Here is a 24,960-nt window from a genome sequence, read left to right as displayed (position 1 = left end):
ATATCCAAATATTCCGAAATACGGAATATTCCGAAATACGGAATGTTTGGAGTAGAACAGAGATAGTGAAACCTTTGTTTTCTGATGGCTCAATGTACACAAAGTTTGTTTAATACACAAAGTTATTAAAAATATTGTATTAAATGACCTTCAGGCTGTGTGTATAAGGTGTATATGAAACATAAATGAACTGTGTGAATGTAGACACACTTTGTTTAATGCACAAAGTTATTAAAAATATTGGCTAAAATAACCTTCAGGCTGTGTGTATAAGGTGTATATGTAACATAAATGCATTCTGTGCTTAGATTTAGGTCCCATCACCATGATATCTCATTATGCTATGCAATTATTCCAAAATACGGAATAATCCGATATCCAAAATACCTCTGGTCCCAAGCATTTTGGATAAGGGATACTCAACCTGTACCTCCAAGAAGGAAAAGTGGAGGCGCTGCCCATATCAACCAATAGGAAACTAGCTATTATTTTCTAGAATGTACTAAGTTAATGATAGCTATAATCTGATTGGTTGCTATGGGAAACACCACAAATCTACCCGCAATTTTCCACATCTTTTGTAACCCCTCTGTGTGGGCATTTATTAATTGCAAACCTATGGTGAGCTACGACTCCCAGCATGTACTGTCACCGGGTGGTCTTCAGTTTGCTGGCTGTCGGGATCCCGGCGCACAGTATACTGACGCCAGAATCCCGACAGCCGGCATGCCAACACTTTTTCTCCCTCTTGGGGGTCCACGATTCCCCTGGAGGGAGAATAAATAGCATGGTGAGCGTAGTGCGACACCGTGCCCAAAGCGTGGCGAGCGTAGCGAGCCCGCAAGGGGCTCATTTGCGCTCGCCCAGCTGTCGGTATGCCAGCGGTTGGGATTCTGGCACCGGTATGCTGGTCGCCGGGAGCCCGGCCGCCGGCATACACTACTACACCCCTGTCACCGTCAGGCAGAAGAAACTTGGAGTTGTAGCTTGGTAAACTACAGGCCCAGCAAACTCAGGGGCATATGATAAATTTCCCCCATTGGGGTCTATGTACTAATCCTTGGAGAGAGATTAAGTACCAACCAATCAGCTCCCGTCTTTTTTTAAAGACAGCCTGTAACATGGCAGTTAGGAGCTGATTGGTTGGAATTTTACCCCTCGCCAAGCTTTGATAACAAATGCCCCACAATGATCAGCGGAGACAGCCTGTAATAGAATGTAGCGTCCACTGTTCCCTCCCACCCCATTGTTATTCCGTGTGAGTCTGTACCTGCCGCCTGCGTCACTCCCAGTCTTCACTGCTCCGTCATCCGTGAAATTAAAGATCCCCGTCCAATTTCCCAACTCCTCTCCTCCGTTCTGCCAGCTAAACTGCAGTCCTCTAGTGAGAGAAGGAGGCAGTTTACACGGTGCACCGTCTTGTCTCCTGCCCAGATCTTTTCATTGACAAAACACAGCACAATATTCATATTCACTCACACCAAGCAATTAACCGTCTCAGTACCACACGGCATTAGTATGTGCAGCACCATCAGCGGAAATGTTCCAGTTATTTCCCACCAATCACAGGGCGACACATTCGGTTTATTTATTCCAAATGTAAGTGAATGTATACTAATATAGATATCTCCTATATATTAGGCCAAATCTGTGACTCTGTGCCTGGGCCCGTAACGCTGGGTGGAGTCACAGGGCTGGGCGGAGTCACCTGCTTCTGCCCTGTGCCAGCACAACCCTAGCTACACGTAGGGAGGTGGACAGCGGCGGCAGCAGCAGCCACAGAATCCGGCCGCCATCATCAGAGGAAAACATGATGGGACGAACGCCCCACCGTGCACGGTACCACAATACACACCCACACCCCACCCCATAAACCCCTCCCTTGGTTTCCCCGCAACACACAGCCACCTACACCCCAAATGACACCCGCACCCCACAGCACGGAACCCTCCTTCCCCAACACCGTCACTAGCTCCCACATCCAGCCACTGTCGGAACACACTGACCGGGAGCTCACTGACACCCGCACCCCGGGCCACGGAAACCTGCCACCACAACACCCTGTCCCCAGCTCCCACCTCCATCCACTCACGGGAACCGCTGGACGGGAGCCGAATGACACCCGCACCCTGCACCACGGAACCCTGCCTCTGCAACACCCTGTCCCCAGCTCCCACCTCCAGACACTCACGGGAACCGCTGGACGGGAGCCGAATGACACCCGCACCCTGCACCACGGAACCCTGCCTCTGCAATACCCTGTCCCCAGCTCCCACCTCCATCCACTCACGGGAACCGCTGGACGGGAGCCGAATGACACCCGCACCCTCACCACGGAACCCTGCCTCTGCAACACCCTGTCCCCAGCTCCCACCTCCATCCACTCACGGGAACCGCTGGACGGGAGCCGAATGACACCCGCACCCTGCACCACGGAAACCTGCCACCACAACACCCTGTCCCCAGCTCCCACCTCCAGCCACTCACGGGAACCGCTGGACGGGAGCCGAATGACACCCGCACCCTGCACCACGGAACCCTGCCTCTGCAATACCCCGTCCCCAGCTCCCACCTCCATCCACTCACGGGAACCGCTGGACGGGAGCCGAATGACACCCGCACCCTCACCACGGAACCCTGCCTCTGCAACACCCTGTCCCCAGCTCCCACCTCCATCCACTCACGGGAACCGCTGGACGGGAGCCGAATGACACCCGCACCCTGCACCACGGAAACCTGCCACCACAACACCCTGTCCCCAGCTCCCACCTCCATCCACTCACGGGAACCGCTGGACGGGAGCCGAATGACACCCGCACCCTCACCACGGAACCCTGCCTCTGCAATACCCTGTCCCCAGCTCCCACCTCCATCCACTCACGGGAACCGCTGGACGGGAGCCGAATGACACCCGCACCCTGCACCACGGAACCCTGCCTCTGCAATACCCCGTCCCCAGCTCCCACCTCCAGCCACTCACGGGAACCGCTGGACGGGAGCCGAATGACACCCGCACCCTGCACCACGGAACCCTGCCTCTGCAATACCCCGTCCCCAGCTCCCACCTCCATCCACTCACGGGAACCGCTGGACGGGAGCCGAATGACACCCGCACCCTGCACCACGGAACCCTGCCTCTGCAACACCCTGTCCCCAGCTCCCACCTCCAGCCACTCACGGGAACCGCTGGACGGGAGCCGAATGACACCCGCACCCTGCACCACGGAACCCTGCCTCTGCAACACCCTGTCCCCAGCTCCCACCTCCAGCCACTCACGGGAACCGCTGGACGGGAGCCGAATGACACCCGCACCCTGCACCACGGAACCCTGCCTCTGCAATACCCCGTCCCCAGCTCCCACCTCCATCCACTCACGGGAACCGCTGGACGGGAGCCGAATGACACCCGCACCCTGCACCACGGAACCCTGCCTCTGCAATACCCTGTCCCCAGCTCCCACCTCCATCCACTCACGGGAACCGCTGGACGGGAGCCGAATGACACCCGCACCCTGCACCACGGAACCCTGCCTCTGCAACACCCTGTCCCCAGCTCCCACCTCCATCCACTCACGGGAACCGCTGGACGGGAGCCGAATGACACCCGCACCCTGCACCACGGAAACCTGCCACCACAACACCCTGTCCCCAGCTCCCACCTCCATCCACTCACGGGAACCGCTGGACGGGAGCCGAATGACACCCGCACCCTGCACCACGGAACCCTGCCTCTGCAACACCCTGTCCCCAGCTCCCACCTCCATCCACTCACGGGAACCGCTGGACGGGAGCCGAATGACACCCGCACCCTGCACCACGGAACCCTGCCTCTGCAATACCCCGTCCCCAGCTCCCACCTCCATCCACTCACGGGAACCGCTGGACGGGAGCCGAATGACACCCGCACCCTGCACCACGGAACCCTGCCTCTGCAACACCCTGTCCCCAGCTCCCACCTCCAGCCACTCACGGGAACCGCTGGACGGGAGCCGAATGACACCCGCACCCTGCACCACGGAACCCTGCCTCTGCAACACCCTGTCCCCAGCTCCCACCTCCAGCCACTCACGGGAACCGCTGGACGGGAGCCGAATGACACCCGCACCCTGCACCACGGAACCCTGCCTCTGCAATACCCCGTCCCCAGCTCCCACCTCCATCCACTCACGGGAACCGCTGGACGGGAGCCGAATGACACCCGCACCCTGCACCACGGAACCCTGCCTCTGCAATACCCTGTCCCCAGCTCCCACCTCCATCCACTCACGGGAACCGCTGGACGGGAGCCGAATGACACCCGCACCCTGCACCACGGAAACCTGCCACCACAACACCCTGTCCCCAGCTCCCACCTCCAGCCACTCACGGGAACCGCTGGACGGGAGCCGAATGACACCCGCACCCTGCACCACGGAAACCTGCCACCACAACACCCTGTCCCCAGCTCCCACCTCCATCCACTCACGGGAACCGCTGGACGGGAGCCGAATGACACCCGCACCCTGCACCACGGAACCCTGCCACCACAACACCCTGTCCCCAGCTCCCACCTCCATCCACTCACGGGAACCGCTGGACGGGAGCCGAATGACACCCGCACCCTGCACCACGGAACCCTGCCTCTGCAACACCCTGTCCCCAGCTCCCACCTCCATCCACTCACGGGAACCGCTGGACGGGAGCCGAATGACACCCGCACCCTGCACCACGGAAACCTGCCACCACAACACCCTGTCCCCAGCTCCCACCTCCATCCACTCACGGGAACCGCTGGACGGGAGCCGAATGACACCCGCACCCTGCACCACGGAAACCTGCCACCACAACACCCTGTCCCCAGCTCCCACCTCCATCCACTCACGGGAACCGCTGGACGGGAGCCGAATGACACCCGCACCCTGCACCACGGAAACCTGCCACCACAACACCCTGTCCCCAGCTCCCACCTCCATCCACTCACGGGAACCGCTGGACGGGAGCCGAATGACACCCGCACCCTGCACCACGGAACCCTGCCTCTGCAACACCCTGTCCCCAGCTCCCACCTCCATCCACTCACGGGAACCGCTGGACGGGAGCCGAATGACACCCGCACCCTGCACCACGGAAACCTGCCACCACAACACCCTGTCCCCAGCTCCCACCTCCATCCACTCACGGGAACCGCTGGACGGGAGCCGAATGACACCCGCACCCTGCACCACGGAACCCTGCCTCTGCAACACCCTGTCCCCAGCTCCCACCTCCATCCACTCACGGGAACCGCTGGACGGGAGCCGAATGACACCCGCACCACGGAAGCCTCCCTCCGCACGGTCAAAACTCTGGTTTAAATGTAAGTATGACAGGAAAGGCTCTGCCTCACCTGCCTCACCCCACCGAACGTCACTGCTCCGCACCACCCCCTCACTAGCTCACACATGTACACACTGCCCAGGAGCCGCCGGCACACGCTGATGTCGAATGGACCAATGCATTGCTGCACATGCCGCGCACCTTCACCCCCACAGCACGCCGCACCTGCCTCTCTACCAGCATGCGCTGGCTGCTGCCCCCACACCCCACAAATGCATGTGTCTTTCCCAACACCCCCGCTGGACAACAGACCGCAAACATCCCACAGTGTCTACACCCACCTCAGCCTAACACTCACTATCAGCACACAAACACTGCTACCACTTCTACCTCACACACACACACACACACACACACACACACACACACACACACACACACTCACCCACCCACCCTCCACCCTTCCCCTTCTCCCCCCATCCACCTCCTCACACAAAACACCTTACCCATCTTGGCTACACCACCACACAACAACAACCACTCCTGCCCCCATCTCCCTCACACCACTAGGGTAAACAAAAAACACACACACCCAACACTACCTTTAACACACAAACCCACAACCACACAACCACCTGTCCAACACACCCGCGCACACCGCAAGCCGATCACCCACCCCCAATAACCCCATACCTCCCACCCACCCTCCACAAATACAACACCCGTCCAACACCCCCTGCACCACAGCACAACCTTACCTATCTCAAACATCCAGACACCCCCCCTTTCCTTCCCTTCCCTCCCTTCCCCTGCACACACCACAAACTCCACAAAACACTCCACTATCCACCCACCCATCCTATGTGCACCTCCTCCACCCATGCAAACTTCAAACCCCCTCCCCCATCCCCCTCCCACCCACATCGGTATCCCACACTGCACCTCCGGTCACCACCACCACTATGCCACAACATATACAGGCAGCGAACCCACTCCACGCACTTGCCCAGGCACCATAAATCATTCACCCCAGCATTTCAGAACACCACCCTCCAAAATCCAGCCAAACACCACCCTAACCCTATCGCACACCCACCTCCCTCTGCAACTAACTAATTCGGTCAACCCATCACAACACCAGTGACCGCACAACACTACCGCCATATCCTAAAGGCACTCATTCGCCAATTCCAACAGCAAAAAAAAATACTCGTTACACAACCACCTGCACTTTTTACACACAAACCCACACCCACGCAACCACCTGTCCAACACCCCCCCCACACACCACAAGCCCATCTCACACCACCAATAACCCCATATCTCCCACACACCCTCACATCGTACCCTGCATACACTGTTCACCCACTCACAACGCCCTACACATCATTCACCATCACATTTCACTTTGCCATGCAATATTTTACCAACAGCAAACGTCCCATTCCACCACAATAAAATATACAACTGCTATTATACACCTTGACCTTTCTGTAGGGGTTACGGGGACGTAGCCCCTTACGACGGTGTGAAGAGCACCAGTAGGGTGCGATGAATCACCTAGTATATATATATATATATATATATTGTTCAAAAGGAAAATCAGCCGCGCCTTCAGTGTTCTTAAAAGTGATTCAACAAAGTGTCCTTAAATAATAACCAAATATGCGTACCAGACACACATTGATATGTGAGCATAAAGGATTTCTTTTCATCTCGGCCTTCCTCCTTGTTAGACTCCTCCTCTTATATCCATCCGGATATTTACGTGATATTCCACGTGGATGGGAGATGGAAGACAATGTATCAATAAAGTGCACTGATCAGAATATAAAGTGTCACTGTGCTAGTTGTGCAAGAATCGTGCAAAAAAAAAAAGTAGTACATTTAGCACAGCTACGATCATCTTCCCTGACATGCGGGGGGACCTCCGCATGTCAATCCGCCCCCTCCAGCACAAATGCAAAAGCATCAAACAGCGGCGATGCCTTTGTATTTGAGGAGTAACTCCCGGGCAGCGCAACTCCTGCTGGTATACTGTATGAGGAGGGGCACTGTGCTGGCATGCTGTATGAGGAGAGGCACTGTGCTGACATACTGTATGAGGGGAGGCACTGTGCTGGCATACTGTATGAGGAGGGGCACTGTGCTGGCATACTGTATGAGGGGAGGCACTGTGCTGGCATACTGTATGAGTAGGGGCACTGTGCTGGCATACTGTATGTAGAGAGGCACTGTGCTGGCATACTGTATGAGGAGGGGCACTGTGCTGGTATACTGTATGAGGAGGGGCACTGTGCTGGCATACTGTATGAGGAGAGGCACTGTGCTGGCATGCTGTATGAGGAGAGGCACTGTGCTGGCATACTGTATGAGTAGGGGCACTGTGCTGGCATACTGTATGTAGAGAGGCACTGTGCTGGCATACTGTATGAGGAGGGGCACTGTGCTGGTATACTGTATGAGGAGGGGCACTGTGCTGGCATACTGTATGAGGAGAGGCACTGTGCTGGCATGCTGTATGAGAGGAGGCACTGTGCTGGCATACTGTATGAGGGTAGGCACTGTGCTGGCATACTGTATGAGGGGAGGCACTGTGCTGGCATACTGTATGAGTAGGGGCACTGTGCTGGCATACTGTATGTAGAGAGGCACTGTGCTGGCATACTGTATGAGGAGGGGCAATGTGCTGGTATACTGTATGAGGAGGGGCACTGTGCTGGCATACTGTATGAGGAGGGGCAATGTGCAGGCATACTGTATGAGGATAGGCACTGTGCTGGCATAATGTATGAGGAGAGGCACTGTGCTGGCATACTGTATGAGGGGAGGCACTGTGCTGGCATACTGTATGAGGGGAGGCACTGTGCTGGCATACTGTATGAGTAGGGGCACTGTGCTGGCATACTGTATGTAGAGAGGCACTGTGCTGGCATACTGTATGAGGAGGGGCACTGTGCTGGTATACTGTATGAGGAGGGGCACTGTGCTGGCATACTGTATGAGGGGAGGCACTGTGCTGGCATACTGTATGAGGAGTGGCACTGTGCTGGTATACTGTATGAGGAGGGGCACTGTGCTGGCATGCTGTATGAGGAGAGGCACTGTGCTGGCATACTGTATGAGGGGAGGCACTGTGCTGGCATACTGTATGAGGAGGGGCACTGTGCTGGCATACTGTATGAGGGGAGGCACTGTGCTGGCATACTGTATGAGTAGGGGCACTGTGCTGGCATACTGTATGTAGAGAGGCAATGTGCTGGCATACTGTATGAGGAGGGGCACTGTGCTGGTATACTGTATGAGGAGGGGCACTGTGCTGGCATACTGTATGAGGAGAGGCACTGTGCTGGCATGCTGTATGAGGAGAGGCACTGTGCTGGCATACTGTATGAGTAGGGGCACTGTGCTGGCATACTGTATGTAGAGAGGCACTGTGCTGGCATACTGTATGAGGAAGGGCACTGTGCTGGTATACTGTATGAGGAGGGGCACTGTGCTGGCATACTGTATGAGGAGAGGCACTGTGCTGGCATGCTGTGTGAGGAGAGGCACTGTGCTGGCATACTGTATGAGGGGATGCACTGTGCTGGCATACTGTATGAGGGGAGGCACTGTGCTGGCATACTGTATGTAGAGAGGCACTGTGCTGGCATACTGTATGAGGAGGGGCACTGTGCTGGTATACTGTATGAGGAGGGGCACTGTGCTGGCATACTGTATGAGGAGGGGCACTGTGCTGGCATACTGTATGAGGAGGGGCACTGTGCTGGCATATTGTATGAGGAGGGGCACTGTGCTGGCATACTGTATGAGGAGGGGCACTGTGCTGGCATACTGTATGAGGAGGGGCACTGTGCTGGCATACTGTATGAGGAGGGGCACTGTGCTGGCATACTGTATGAGGGGAGGCACTGTGCTGGCATACTGTATGAGTAGGGGCACTGTGCTGGCATACTGTATGTAGAGAGGCACTGTGCTGGCATACTGTATGAGGAGGGGCACTGTGCTGGTATACTGTATGAGGAGGGGCACTGTGCTGGCATACTGTATGAGGAGAGGCACTGTGCTGGCATGCTGTATGAGGAGAGGCACTGTGCTGGCATACTGTATGAGTAGGGGCACTGTGCTGGCATACTGTATGTAGAGAGGCACTGTGCTGGCATACTGTCTGAGGAGGGGCACTGTGCTGGTATACCGTATGAGGAGGGGCACTGTGCTGGCATACTGTATGAGGAGAGGCACTGTGCTGGCATGCTGTATGAGGAGAGGCACTGTGCTGGCATACTGTATGAGGGGAGGCACTGTGCTGGCATACTGTATGAGGGGAGGCACTGTGCTGGCATACTGTATGAGTAGGGGCACTGTGCTGGCATACTGTATGTAGAGAGGCACTGTGCTGGCATACTGTATGAGGAGGGGCACTGTGCTGGTATACTGTATGAGGAGGGGCACTGTGCTGGCATACTGTATGAGGAGGGGCACTGTGCTGGCATACTGTATGAGGAGGGGCAATGTGCAGGCATACTGTATGAGGATAGGCACTGTGCTGGCATAATGTATGAGGAGAGGCACTGTGCTGGCATACTGTATGAGTGGAGGCACTGTGCTGGCATACTGTATGAGGGGAGGCACTGTGCTGGCATAATGTATGTGGCGGGGCACCGAGCTGTCATAATGTATGAGGAGGGGCACTGTGCTGGTATACTGTATGAGGAGTGGCACTGTGCTGGTATACTGTATGAGGAGGGACCCTGTGCTGGCATACTGTATGAGGAGGGGCACTGTGCTCGCATACTGTATGAGTAGGGGCAATGTGCTGGTATACTGTATGAGGAGGGGCACTGTGCTGGCATACTGTATGAGGATGGGCACTGTGCTGGCATACTGTATGAGGAGGGACACTGTGCTGGCATACTGTATGAAGAAAGGCACTGTGCTGGTATACTGTATGAGGAGTGGCACTGTGCTGGTATACTGTATGAGGAGGGGCACTGTGCTGGCATGCTGTATGAGGAGAGGCACTGTGCTGACATACTGTATGAGGGGAGGCACTGTGCTGGCATACTGTATGAGGAGGGGCACTGTGCTGGCATACTGTATGAGGGGAGGCACTGTGCTGGCATACTGTATGAGTAGGGGCACTGTGCTGGCATACTGTATGTAGAGAGGCACTGTGCTGGCATACTGTATGAGGAGGGGCACTGTGCTGGTATACTGTATGAGGAGGGGCACTGTGCTGGCATACTGTATGAGGAGAGGCACTGTGCTGGCATGCTGTATGAGGAGAGGCACTGTGCTGGCATAGTGTATGAGTAGGGGCACTGTGCTGGCATACTGTATGTAGAGAGGCACTGTGCTGGCATACTGTATGAGGAGGGGCACTGTGCTGGTATACTGTATGAGGAGGGGCACTGTGCTGGCATACTGTATGAGGAGAGGCACTGTGCTGGCATGCTGTATGAGGAGAGGCACTGTGCTGGCATACTGTATGAGGGTAGGCACTGTGCTGGCATACGGTATGAGGGGAGGCACTGTGCTGGCATACTGTATGAGTAGGGGCACTGTGCTGGCATACTGTATGTAGAGAGGCACTGTGCTGGCATACTGTATGAGTAGGGGCACTGTGCTGGTATACTGTATGAGGAGGGGCACTGTGCTGGCATACTGTATGAGGAGGGGCAATGTGCAGGCATACTGTATGAGGATAGGCACTGTGCTGGCATAATGTATGAGGAGAGGCACTGTGCTGGCATACTGTATGAGGGGAGGCACTGTGCTGGCATACTGTATAAGGGGAGGCACTGTGCTGGCATACTGTATGAGTAGGGGCACTGTGCTGGCATACTGTATGTAGAGAGGCACTGTGCTGGCATACTGTATGAGGAGGGGCACTGTGCTGGTATACTGTATGAGGAGGGGCACTGTGCTGGCATACTGTATGAGGAGGGGCACTGTGCTGGCATACTGTATGAGGAGTGGCACTGTGCTGGTATACTGTATGAGGAGGGGCACTGTGCTGGCATGCTGTATGAGGAGAGGCACTGTGCTGGCATACTGTATGAGGGGAGGCACTGTGCTGGCATACTGTATGAGGAGGGGCACTGTGCTGGCATACTGTATGAGGGGAGGCACTGTGCTGGCATACTGTATGAGTAGGGGCACTGTGCTGGCATACTGTATGTAGAGAGGCACTGTGCTGGCATACTGTATGAGGAGGGGCACTGTGCTGGTATACTGTATGAGGAGGGGCACTGTGCTGGCATACTGTATGAGGAGAGGCACTGTGCTGGCATGCTGTATGAGGAGAGGCACTGTGCTGGCATACTGTATGAGTAGGGGCACTGTGCTGGCATACTGTATGTAGAGAGGCACTGTGCTGGCATACTGTATGAGGAAGGGCACTGTGCTGGTATACTGTATGAGAAGGGGCACTGTGCTGGCATACTGTATGAGGAGAGGCACTGTGCTGGCATGCTGTATGAGGAGAGGCACTGTGCTGGCATACTGTATGAGGGGAGGCACTGTGCTGGCATACTGTATGAGGGGAGGCACTGTGCTGGCATACTGTATGAGTAGGGGCACTGTGCTGGCATACTGTATGTAGAGAGGCACTGTGCTGGCATACTGTATGAGGATGGGCACTGTGCTGGCATACTGTATGAGGAGGGGCACTGTTCTGGCATACTGTATGAAGAAAGGCACTGTGCTGGTATACTGTATGAGGAGTGGCACTGTGCTGGTATACTGTATGAGGAGAGGCACTGTGCTGGCATACTGTATGAGGATGGGCACTGTGCTGGCATACTGTATGAGGATGGGCACTGTGCTGGCATACTGTATGAGGAGGGGCACTGTGCTGGCATAGTGTATGAGAAGGGGCACTGTGCTGGCATACTGTATGAAGAGAGGCACTGTGCTGGTATACTGTATGAGGAGGGGCACTGTGCTGGCATACTGTATGAAGAGGGGCACTGTGCTGGTATACTGTATGAGGAGGGGCACTGTGCTGGTAAACTGTATGAGGAGGGACCCTGTGCTGGCATACTGTATGAGGATGGGCACTGTGCTGGCATACTGTATGAGGATGGGCACTGTGCTGGCATACTTTATGAGGAGGGGCATTGTGCTGGCATAGTGTATGAGGAGGGACACTGTGCTGGCATACTGTATGAAGAGAGGCACTGTGCTGGTATACTGTATGAGGATGGGCACTGTGCTGGCATACTGTATGAGGAGGGGCACTGTGCTGGTATACTGTATGAGGATGGACACTGTGCTGGTATACTGTATGAGGAGTGGCACTGTGCTGGTATACTGTATGAGGATGGGCACTGTGCTGGCATACTGTATGAAGAGAGGCAATGTGCTGGCATACTGTATGAGATGGGGCTCTATGCTGGTATACTGTATGAGGATGGGTACTGTGCTGGTATACTGTATGAGGAGGGGCACTGTGCTGGCATACTGTATGAGGATAGGCACTGTGCTGGCATAATGTATGAGGCGGGGCACCGTACTGACATAATGTATGAGGAGGGGCACTGTGCTGGTATACTGTATGAGGAGTGGCACTGTGCTGGTATACTGTATGAGGAGGGACCCTGTGCTGGCATACTGTATGAGGAGGGGCACTGTGCTGGCATACTGTATGAGGAGGGGCACTGTGCTGGCATACTGTATGAGGATGGGCACTGTGCTGGCATACTGTATGAGGAGGGACACTGTGCTGGCATACTGTATGAAGAAAGGCACTGTGCTGGTATACTGTATGAGGAGTGGCACTGTGCTGGTATACTGTATGAGGAGGGGCACTGTGCTGGTATACTGTATGAGGAGGGGCACTGTGCTGGTATACTGTATGAGGAGTGGCACTGTGCTGGTATACTGTATGAGGAGGGGCACTGTGCTGGCATACTGTATGAGGATGGGCACTGTGCTGGCATACTGTATGAGGAGGGCACTGTGCTGGCATACTGTATGAAGAAAGGCACTGTGCTGGTATACTGTATGAGGAGAGGCACTGTGCTGGTATACTGTATGAGGAGGGACCCTGTGCTGGCATACTGTATGAGGATGGGCACTGTGCTGGCATACTGTATGAGGATGGGCACTGTGCTGGCATACTGTATGAGGATTGCCACGGTGCTGGCATACTGTATGAGGAGGGGCACTGTGCTGGCATAGTGTATGAGAAGGGGCACTGTGCTGGCATACTGTATGAAGAGAGGCACTGTGCTGGTATACTGCATGAGGAGGGGCACTGTGCTGGCATACTGTATGAAGAGGGGCACTGTGCTGGTATACTGTATGAGGAGGGGCACTGTGCTGGCATACTTTATGAGGATGGGCACTGTGCTGGCATACTGTATGAGTATGGGCACTGTGCTGGTATACTGTATGAGGAGGGGCACTGTGCTGGCATAGTGTATGAGGAGGGACGCTGTGCTGGCATACTGTATGAAGAGAGGCACTGTGCTGGTATACTGTATGAGGAGGGACACTGTGCCTGCATAGTGTATGAGGAGGGACACTGTGCTGACATACTGTATGAAGAGAGGCACTGTGCTGGTATACTGTATGAGGAGGGACACTGTGCTGGCATTCTGTATGAGGAGGGACACTGTCCTGGCATACTGTATGAGGAGTGGCACTGTGCTGGTATACTGTATGACGATGGGCACTGTGCTGTCATACTATATGAGGAGTGGCACTGTGCTGGTATACGGCATGACAAGGGGCACTGTGCTGGCATACTGTATGAGGGGAGGCACTACGCTGGCATACTGTATGAGGGGAGGCACTGTGCTGGTATACTGTATGAGGATGGGCACTGTGCTGGTAAATTGTATGAGGAAGGGTACTACTCTGGCACACTGTATGAGGGGAGGCACTGTTCTGGTATACTGTATGAGGGGAGGCACTACGCTGGCATACTGTATGAGGGGAGGCACTACGCTGGCACACTGTATGAGGGGAGGCACTGTTCTGGTATAATGTATGAGGGGAGGCACTACTCTGGCATACTGTATGAGGGGAGGCACTGTTCTGGTATAGTATATGAGGGGAGGCACTACTCTGGCATACTGTATGAGGGGAGGCACTGTTCTGGTATACTGTATGAGGGGAGGCACTGTGCTGGTATACTGTATGAGGGGAGGCACTGTGCTGGCACATTGTATGAGGGGAGGCACTGTTCTGGTATAGTATATGAGGGGAGGCACTACTCTGGCATAGTGTATGAGGGGAGGCACTGTGCTGGCACACTGTATGAGGGGAGGCACTGTTCTGGTATAGTATATGAGGGTAGGCACTACTCTGGCATACTGTATGAGGGGAGGCACTGTTCTGGTATACTGTATGAGGGGATGCACTACTCTGGCATAGTGTATGAGGGGAGGCACTGTGCTGGCACACTGTATGAGGGGAGGCACTGTGCTGGCACACTGTATGAGGGGAGGCACTACTCTGGCATAGTGTATGAGGGGAGGCACTGTGCTGGCACACTGTATGAGGGGAGGCACTACGTTGGCATAATATATGCAGCAGAAGGTGTTTGTAGCATTGATTGTGTGGTTGCTGGTAAATGATGGTATATTCCCAGCCATGTGTATTGTGGGCATGTAATGTGTCTGTACAGGGATTACTGTCCCGTTCCTCCCCTATGGGGGAAGCTGGCGGCAACAGTTGCTGCTTATGGGAAAACACATTCTGCCAACAGAACTAGAGGATGTCAGACGCAATCTACACAACTACACAACAGTCGATTCAGAAGGGATCATTTTTTAACTTGGCTGCAGCTTAATACTCATGAGAAAGGCTGTATAACTTGAACGCAGACCACGCAGCAACCACGGCGTCATGGCAGCCAGCGCAGCACCTGCTAGACAAGGGCTGCACTAAGTACCCATCCAGCTCCAGCTTCAGTTCTGCCATTGTAGCAGAGCCGTAACGGCATAGAATCGCACTGCAAGAGTCGCCCAGCGCGTAACAAGGCGCCCACGATACATTTGCAATTCTGTAAATGCAGCCGCAGAATTGCGTGTGCATCGCAAAAAACGAGCACTAGCGACAGTTGCGGATGACCCAGGGCTACTCAGTATAATGATAACGCAGTCGCACCGGGCGCCATGTTTTAAGTCACAGCAATCGTAGCTGACGTCAGATGCACGCCTCGAAAACGGCCAAGACACGCCTCCATTTTCTCACCACTCCCCATAAATGCCATGTGCACGCCCAGGAACACCCACGGCCTATCAATCAACCTGCGACCGCATCCTGGCAAGATGCGATCGCAGGTGAATCGCAGAACGCGGGCCGCGCATGCGCTGACGTCGGACGATCTGCGAATTTGCAGCTGAAGCTGAATAAGGACCTAAATGCAGTATTCAGATCAGGGGGTTTGGAAAGCGTCCATATGCAATGCCCAGATTCTGCCAGCCAGTACACGTCCTGATGTCAGTCAGATACAGCTCTATCACAATGAGAAGATTACAAATACCTGATTTATTTAGGCTCCTTCTGTTGCATTTTAACATATAAATTAGGGGTTGGGTTCTGTTTGGAAGAATCATTTATGAAAGGCTTCAATATTCTGGCAGAACCTAACATATTGGTTGGGTGCAGCCCTATAAAGCTCCTCTGTCGTTTTAGGAAAGCTCTTTACGTTTATCACGCAGTCAGCTAAAAACATCTTTATTTGATCACCAAATGCACAAATGATGTCAGTGCCGCAGCAGGGAGCATATGTACCCTGGCCTGGCACCTCCTTCCCCCGTCACATAACAGCTGCCGGTAACACAGAGATTGTACCAGAAGCCTATGCAGCGGGATGCCTGGAGAAGCACCCACCGAGATGGAAACAGACGTCATAAGCAGGGCTGCCACTAGAGGGGGACTGGCGGGACTGGAGTCTCGGGCCCGTACAGAGAGGGGGGCTCACCCGGTCGCAATGCTTGCCAGCCCGGGCTAATTCAAAAGTCTGCCAGGCCAACTGCAGTGTTCCCAGGATTTGGAGCGCAACACGGAAGTAATGGCTAGCGGGCACTTCCGGGTGACGTTAGCTGTGAGCGCAACATAAATCACCCACCCTGCCCTCCAGCTCGTACAGCATGGACTACCCCGGGAGCCCTGCAGTTTGGGGGTGGGAGGGGGACGCCTATTTTGTCTGCTCTGGGCCCCACAATTTCTGATGGCAGCAACTGTGACACCACCTTTTTCTTGCACCCTGGGCGGTGGCACCAGTCACACAGCCCTTGTTACGGCCCTGAACTAAGCTCGTTTACAGTAGACTCATGACCCACAGGCAGCGTAAATAGACATTTTATGATCTACACCAGAGATTCCCAGTCGTGGTCTTCGAGGCACTCTAACAGTCCAGGTTTTAAGTATAACCAAGCTTGGGCACAGGTGACTTTATTAGTACCTCAATCAATATGATTTAAACATCTTTGCTCAACCACGGATATCCTTAAAACCTTGACCGCTAGGGTGCCATGGAAACTGAGGGGTTATTCAGAGATGGACACAGATCTTACTTCCGCAGGGATATCTGCGTCCATCTACTCACATGTTGGAGGCTGCCCAGCATGTGTGTTGCGCAATTTAATTGGGGCATCAATTAGAGGATGACCCCTGCCTGCACTCCCTGGCTGCGCTGACAGGCGGTCTGGCACCATCGTTTGTCTTGCAGGGGCTGTGTGTGATGTCACCCAGCTACCCCTAAAACGGTCCGGAAGCACCTGCATTGTCCACCCCACGCCCGCCAAATGCTGCGTTGATGCCCCCCTCCACCCCCCGCCAGCCGCCGCTGTCAATCACTATGCAATCGCATCTTTACAGGATGCAATTGCATGGTAAAGGGCCGAGCAAGTGCACTATGGCCAGTGTGCGTGCGCATACCCTATGGATGCGGCCGCTGCATGCTAACGCAGTGGCCGCGTCCATCTCTGAATAACCCCATGAGTTTGGGAACCTTTGATCTAAACCAACCTTGGTCCTCAAGGCACACTGACAGTCCAGGTGTTAAGGATATCCATGCTTGAACACATACGGTTAAATCAAAATAAATGAGGTACAAATTAATGGGTCTATTTACTAAGCCTTGGATGGAGATAAAGTGGATGGAGATAAGGGGCAGATGTATTAAGCCTGGAGAAGGGATAAAGCAGTGATAAGTGCAAGGTGATAACGCACCAGCCAATCAGCATCTGTCATTTTTCAAACCCGTAATGATTGGCTGGTGCGTTATCACTTTCCACTTATCACTGCTTTATCACTTCTCCAGGCTTAATACATCTGCCCCAAAGTACCAGCCAATCAGCTCCTATCTGTCATTTTTCAGTCCCAGTCTGTGGCATGGCAGTTAGGAGCTGATTGGCTGGGACTCTATCTCCATCCAAGGCTTACTATATAGACCCCTTAGTCATCTGTGCTCAAGTATGGGTATCCTCAAAACCTGGATTGTTAGTGTGCCTTGAGGACCGAGGTTGCTCCAGACACCGGCAACTTGACTGAGGCTTTAATGTACAAAGGGCCTCATGCCTCGATTATGTCGCCTGCACAGTAGTTTGTGAATTGCTCTCTTCTCTTGACAAATGTTTCAGTCCTGTAAATGTGAGTTCAATATATGGGTCCACTTTAGGGGAAGACCTATCCACTTACACAGCTAATCCCTGTATTATACAGTCAGGGAGCGGAGGACCATTTGTCAATAAGGTTAAACGTCCCGTTCTGGAGGCCTAAGAAGCAGCACAAATGGCCGTTCTGTGTGAGCCCGCTGCAGACAAGTGACGCTTTGTGCGAGGGTTGCTCACACTGAAAGGGAAAGACAAGTGATTGACACTTTAGATGATTTTTTAAATTGTTTCCAGAAATTGGGCCCTGTTCCTAGAACTCCTCACATCTATCTACAGCTAGATACAGTAGAAGCTAATTATGTGCTCAGATCCAGCCTGCAATTTACATGTAGTCAGCGGAGAGGAACCTGGTAATTTACTGCCAGAGAAGCCGAGAATGTTTCCAAACCAGGTTTCCGCTGACTCAGGGGCCTCCGTCTTCCATTCGCTTTGTGCTACAATGTGCGGACATTATTATTTTATGGGGCTGCACTTGGAACAAACCACGTTACAATGTTAGAGGGGCAAATGCATTTCTTGTTTTTGCATGCATGGTAAATACTGGCTGCTGTTGCATGTAGCCCACAAATGCTGGGCGGCTTTAGTTTTACACTGCAATTTAGATTTTAGTTTGGACACACCACGCGCATTGGCGTATCTACAATGGGTGCAAGCTGTGCGTTGCCCTGGGTCCTAGGGGCCCAAACTGCACACCCAGCACCCATAAAATTATACTCACCCCTCCGAAGACCCACGGCGGCCGGCGCTGCAGACAGAAATTACTGGGAAAATGGAGTGGCGCCTATTTTCCCAGTGATTTGCACATGTGCAATAGAGATTTCGCCTGGAACAAATCTTGGGCGCCATGTTCCCGGAGACCTGCGCATACGCAATAGACTCTGGCACAAAGATGTTTTAAAACACATTATAAAACAGGGATAGGGAACGTGATGCACTTCTGTGACCCTGTGATCTTCCAAACGTTTGCACATCACCCTTAATCTTAGTAGTAAGCTAAAACAATACATTTAATCAGAAAAAGTGATATGTATCTGTAATAACAGCAGGTTTTAGTGTTACAAGCTTTAGCGAACAAATCTGATAAATCAGGAAGGGGCTGGGTCCGCAGGTAAGGGCTCAGAAGGGGGGGGGGGACACCTGTTGCCCATCACTGCTATAAAATATACAATGTCAAGATTTATAGACAATGTCACCCAAGCGTGACCAACCACTGGCCACCCTGTACCAACAAACAGTCACCCTGTAAAAACCTCTGTACCAACCACGAGACATCCTGTAGCAGCCGCCTGTTGGTACCTGGGACAGCTCAGTGTATAATATACTCTCATGCGTGTGAGCGCAACCAAGCCCCGTGGACTATTTCCACGAGTGGAAATAGTTCTTGTTGGTTGGCATGCCGACCGTCGGGCTATTCATCGGTCAGGATCCCGGCGTCGTTATAGTGACCGGCGGTCATACAACTGCACCCCCCTAGCTAGGGATGTCACCCTTAGAAAAGCATGCACCAGGTCACTGAGGCAATCCCCATTACACACTGACGTTGCCAGCAGCCCACTCTGTGACAAAGAGCGGTGATGTCCCCAGGTATTTTCTGCTAGGTCATTTCCCTTTGCAAATAGAAGATAGCAGCAGGTGAGGGAAACTGTTCTTCTAAAGGGGGGTACATACGGAGAGATACGTGCTTAAGTTCTAAGCAATCTGACTAGATCTCTCCGTGTTTAGGGTGACGGCGACTGCGGTGCATGCATGCCATTCAGGTCGCAGTGCCGGGCTCCGGGGCACAGGGCAAGGCTGGCAGCGCTGGCTGGGGGCGCACCGGGCGGCTCGCTTCCTCCTCTTCCTGAGCGTCCGCCGCGGGAAAGTTTCCAGGAGACACAGATCACAATGGGAGCGGAGGGGGAGAGAGGACAGGAGCGGGGGAAGAGGAGCCGGGACACGGGGGGAGCGGCGAGACAGGACGCGGGGAGAGAGAGAGAGAGAGATAGAGATGGTTAGACGGGTGTGCGGCAGCAGCAGGTAGGTCCCGGGGAGAGTGTGATGATGTGCAGGAAGAGTTCCCCCCATGACAGCTGCGCTCCTCTCCTCTTCTGTCCTGTGTGCTACGGGCGGCTGTGTGCTGCGGGCAGCGGTTGCCTGCAGCACACAGCGGCATGTAATGAGTCAGTTTGACTCATTACATGCTTGGGCCCCTGGACAGTGGCGGGCCCCAGTGCAACGCACTGGTTGCACTGGCGGTAGTTCCGCCTCTGTGCTGAGCGGTCACTGATAGATCGCTCAGCACACATCTCTCCCCGTGTGTACGGGGCATTAGCCTGGCTCAGAAGGTGAGTGAGGCTCACAGATTTGCTTTGGAAGCATCCCTGGATTTCCCCCAATGTGTTCCTATCACACCTTGCTCTTAGAACAAGGGGGAGAGGTACAAAGCTTTGAAAAGTGATAAAGTGGAGAGAGATAAAGTATCAGCCAATCGGCTCCTAACTGCCATGTGACAGACTGTGTTTGAAACATGAGTTAGGAGCTGATTGGCTGGTACTTTATCTCCACTTTATCACTTTGCAAGGCCTTAGTACATCTGGCCCTCAATCTCATGCCCGCTGTGCCGCAATGTAAAGTTTTTCCTGATGATATCGGAGAAGGTGAGGAATCGCCCTAGTGCTGCGGCTCTCCATACTGTATGTACAGCTTTATAGCTGACCCTTATAGCAAGTGCGACACGATAGTCCTCCGACGGCGGAAACGGAACCATCGTATAATAACATTTCACGTGTTTGCTTTCCGTGTTTCCGCAGTGTCGCTGCATTTATGGGATAGATATACAACGTTTTCAACTAATTGGTATTTGCCGGAAATCCATCTCCTTTGCTTAGAAGACACAAGGGAAGAAAATTCTGTATCCTTTTCCCCATTCCTTGAGCAGCGCAGGCGAGACGGCCTAAGCTGCCGGGAACGCTTCATTTACGCTGCTCAGACCAAACCACAGCAAACGGCAGCACATTATCCAGAGGGCAGATGGAATGAATGAAGGTCAGCACATGCCGGCAGGAGATAAGACTCAACGAGTTCTTCTGTACATGAAAGCGGATGACAGTGGAGGGTATCGCCATGTTTGTTACACGGTCTCTACAGTCCTCGCTGGCGTCATTTATTGACAGGAAAATACAAATGAAAATCTATTTTTATGTAACGTCAGCTTCCCCCAACTACCGCATATGTCGGCGCGTCAGAGATACATATTGCAAGAACTGATATATTAATTTTTTGTAGAATCTAGATTTCTTTGTTGGGGGGAGAACAAGGACATTGTACGCCGATTCACAGATGGGCGTTGTCTGCATCACTGCTGCGCCACTGGACGGAGCGGCAATACACCCAGACATCGGATCCCCCTTGTGATCGGTCATCGTACCCTTATAGCAACCATTGGTTACATAATCGCTCTCCGTTGCCGCCCTCGCCCCCAAAAGACCGCAGAATGTCAATCAGGTTGTGCCCAACGACACAGGACCCAACCTGTACATGCGCAGTTTATTAAACACCGGAGATGTATGGAAACCATTGATTTGCGTACACGTCTGAATTGGCCCCTTTGTCTACAATGGGGCAACGTCCGTTCCCTTGGTACGCAGTCCGAATGACGGCAAGTACAGTGTAGACAATTGGCACCGGAATCCCAGCACCCCGCTGAAATGCTAATTAAAACATTTAATGATGTCTGCAGTAGAACTACAAATAGCACGTCTACAGTTATACTGCCGACGGCGTTAAAATGCTGACATAATGGCCCTCATTCCGAGTTGTTCGCTCGCTAGCTACTTTTAGCAGCCGTGCAAACGCATGGTCACCGCCCACGGGGGAGTGTATTTTCACTTTGCAAGTGTGCGAACGCCTGTGCAGCCGAACGCAGCAAAAATATTTTGTGCAGTTTCTGAGTAGGTCTGAACTTACTCAGCCGCTGCGATCATTTCAGTCTTTTTGGTCCCGGAATTGACGTCAGACACCCGCCCTGCAAACGCTTGGACACGCCTGCGTTTTTCCAAACACTCCCAGAAAACGGTCAGTTGACACCCACAAACGCCTTCTTCCTGTCAATTTCCTTGCGATTGCCCGTGCGAATGGATTCTTTGTTAAATCCATAGCTCAGCAACAATCCGCTGTGTACCCGTACGACGCGCATGCGCATTGCGGTGCATACGCATGCACGGTAGAGACCTGATCACTGCGCTGCGAAAAACCGCAGCAGGCGATCATCTCGGAATGACATTGTCCCACGCCCTTTATATTGTATATGTATATAGTCAATGTGGGGCAGGACAGAGGGTCTAATTCAGAGATAGTTGCAGTTTCAAGTGCGATTTCCTCCGCAACGCAACTGCCGATATCAGCAATTGATGCTGCCGCTCAGAAATGAAAGGAGACGCCCACCGGAGCTACTGCGACTCATTCGCAATTGCGTACACATACACAGCATCGGGCTGAAGGTTAGACTTATGGCTACGCAGACCGGACACGGAAGTAGTCACACAGGCGCCACGTTTTTGTACATTAGGTAGCCTGAGAACTGTAAGCTGGGAGACCCCCATGGCAAAGGGGGTGATTCCGAGTTGTTCGCTCGTTAGTTTTTTTTCGCTACGGAGCGATTAGTAGCAAAGTGCGCATGCGCAATGTTCGCAGTGCGCCTGCAAGTAAATTAGCACAAAAGTTTGGTATTTTACTCACGGCGTAACAAAGATTTTTCATCGTTCTGGTGATCGTAGTGTGATTGACAGGAAGTGGGTGTTTCTGGGTGGAACTGGCCGTTTTATGGGTGTGTGCGGAAAAACGCAGGCATTTCTGGGAAAAACGCGGGAGTGTCTGAAGAAACGGGGGAGTGTCTGTGTGAGCGCTGGGTGTGTTTGTGACATCAAACCAGGAACGAAACTGACTGAACTGATCGCAATGTGTGAGTAGGTCTGGAGCTACTCAGAAACTGCTAAGAAATTTCTATTCGCAATTCTGCTAATCTTTCGTTCGCTATTCTGCTAAACTAAGATACACTCCCAGAGGGCGGCGGCCTAGCGTGTGCAATGCTGCTATAAAGCAGCTAGCGAGCGAACAACTCGGAATCACCCCCAAAGTCCATTACAAACTTGGGGTGATCCCTGATAAACCCAGTGTTCCCATTAAAGCTGGTGCCCCAAGCCTGTTCAAATTGCTTGTGGCACAGTGGGTTGGCATCTGGGACCAGTGCTGTATTAGGGCAGCTCTGTGCCCCACCACCCCAAGTGTACATGACGTCAAGACATCACAGAAGAGAAGACCGTAAGCAAGCCGTTGCAATAATGACGCGCTCGGTGCCTATACCGGCAGAGGGGCGCCCCTCCAGCGGACAACCTGGAGTCAGATGCTGGGGGGCCAGGAAGCATGCCGCCCACCCAAGTTATGCTTTTTAGAGTTTGGTAAGGAGAGATCACTGATATCTCCTTCATTGATAAATAGCCTAAATACTTTTATAGCAAACTGATAACAGAAAAGAATAACACCCCATAAATATTCTCCAGCCAAGGCTGCATCTAGGAAACGTTTCCGTCCATGTGGCGAGTGGGAGCAGGTGAGAGATTTCCGTGTCTCTAATTAACGCAGACGCCAGGCACAAGACTGAGGACGTCCTGGCTAATGCAATTACATTATTAAAAAATGAAAGGTAAAAGGGCTCATCTGAACTGCGGCTAAACCTACAGAGATAAGCGCTTCTCACGGAGCCCAGTCAGCCCCACCACGGAGAATATAAATCAAGGTGAAATAAATAAATAAAATGAGGCCTGATAAATGTCTGGTGTTACCTCAGCTAAATGGAGCTAAAGCTGTTTTGGAGGGATATGGAAATCCCCCACCTCAGGAAAGAATTCCCGGGCGCTGGGGAACGTAGCGCTGACATCTTAATAATAATGACTTGGGCCAGTGCAGAGGGCTGCAGCTGCATTTCTGAGGAGCCTGGCGGCTGAGCGCGGCTGCAATTCTGCATCACGAAGCTCAAGCGCCCAACAGACCATTTCTTTCAGTTCTAATTTACATTGCAGACCAACAAAGGGCTGGAGCACAGGAAGCCTGACGCAGAGCTGAACTTGCGCACGTTGCGGAGCTTATCCTGCCTGTATGCGCACTGCGCACGCTCTGCAAATTGTTGGGCGCTTTATGATTGCCTCCGCACTCGCGAAAGCAGAGGTGGAACTGGTGGTAAAGCGAGGGCGCCGCCTGGACATAAAAGTAAACAGCACTGTTTGGAGGTGAATCTTCTGCAGCTAGTGCTGGCGCAAGTGTGCACCGTTGCCGATAGTAACTAGGAGAAAACCATGCATACTCATGGGGAAAGAGGGGGTGTCACAAGACGTATACCAGCAGGTATACTCTTTTCTTTCCGTTCACTTTTTTTTTGCAGCAATGGGCCTAATTCCGATGTGGTAGGGGGTGGGGCACATGTTGCGATGTTTGGTACTTTGCGCATGTGCAGTAAGGTCTTCGACGTCAGACGCAGATCGGCAGTAGATTGTCAGTGGTTGACAGTCTGCTGCTGTTTGGGGGCGGCCAGGGGGCGCAGACGGCCTCTATTTCCCAAAACGGGTGCATGTGTCGCCACTGTTGTAGGGGAGTGACGAGGTTGATGGCGTCGCAGGTGATCCGATCCTAGGACACACTTCGGATCGGTAATGCCGACGTCTTGCGACGCCCTCTGCTGCATTACCCTGCTGAATGAGGCCCAGTGTCAATGCCGCATCAGATCCACCACTGCCTCATTTGTAGGGACGAGTGACCCTGCTCTGAGGAATATTCCAGGAGAGGCAGCGAGTCTGCTTTGCTGAATAAGGCGAAACGGTAAAGAGCCCCGTGACCTTTGAAAACGCACTTTAATAAACCATCCCCTATATATGGGAGTGCAGAATGCGCTAGCAGTAAAGGAGAGCGCGGGCAGACATTCTGGGCCTTAGTCAGAATGAGACATACAGTAAACAAGCCACGTGGGTACTCTCAGTGCTGTCTGCTCTCTCCGGCC

General features: G+C 53.2%; 1 protein-coding gene across 3 annotated transcripts in view; it reads right to left on the bottom strand.

Annotated features, from left to right (window-relative positions):
* Nucleotides 1-24,960, bottom strand: part of ST8SIA5 (ST8 alpha-N-acetyl-neuraminide alpha-2,8-sialyltransferase 5) — a 143,603-nt gene that overhangs the window by 102,512 nt on the left and 16,131 nt on the right. For 2 of the 3 annotated variants that reach the window (XM_063958497.1, XM_063958488.1), the window contains exon 2: nucleotides 1,271-1,381. The exons of the other annotated variant lie outside the window; for it this stretch is intronic. In XM_063958497.1, coding sequence (XP_063814567.1) covers nucleotides 1,271-1,381 — 111 coding nt within the window. The remainder of the gene's footprint in view (nucleotides 1-1,270; nucleotides 1,382-24,960) is intronic. 3 annotated transcript variants of the gene reach the window in all.

Source organism: Pseudophryne corroboree, chromosome 1, assembly GCF_028390025.1.
Source record: "Pseudophryne corroboree isolate aPseCor3 chromosome 1, aPseCor3.hap2, whole genome shotgun sequence".
In the NCBI taxonomy this organism is placed as follows: Eukaryota; Metazoa; Chordata; class Amphibia; order Anura; family Myobatrachidae; genus Pseudophryne; species Pseudophryne corroboree.
Note: the sequence above shows the minus strand (reverse complement) of the source record. Positions and strands in the feature narration are given on the sequence as shown.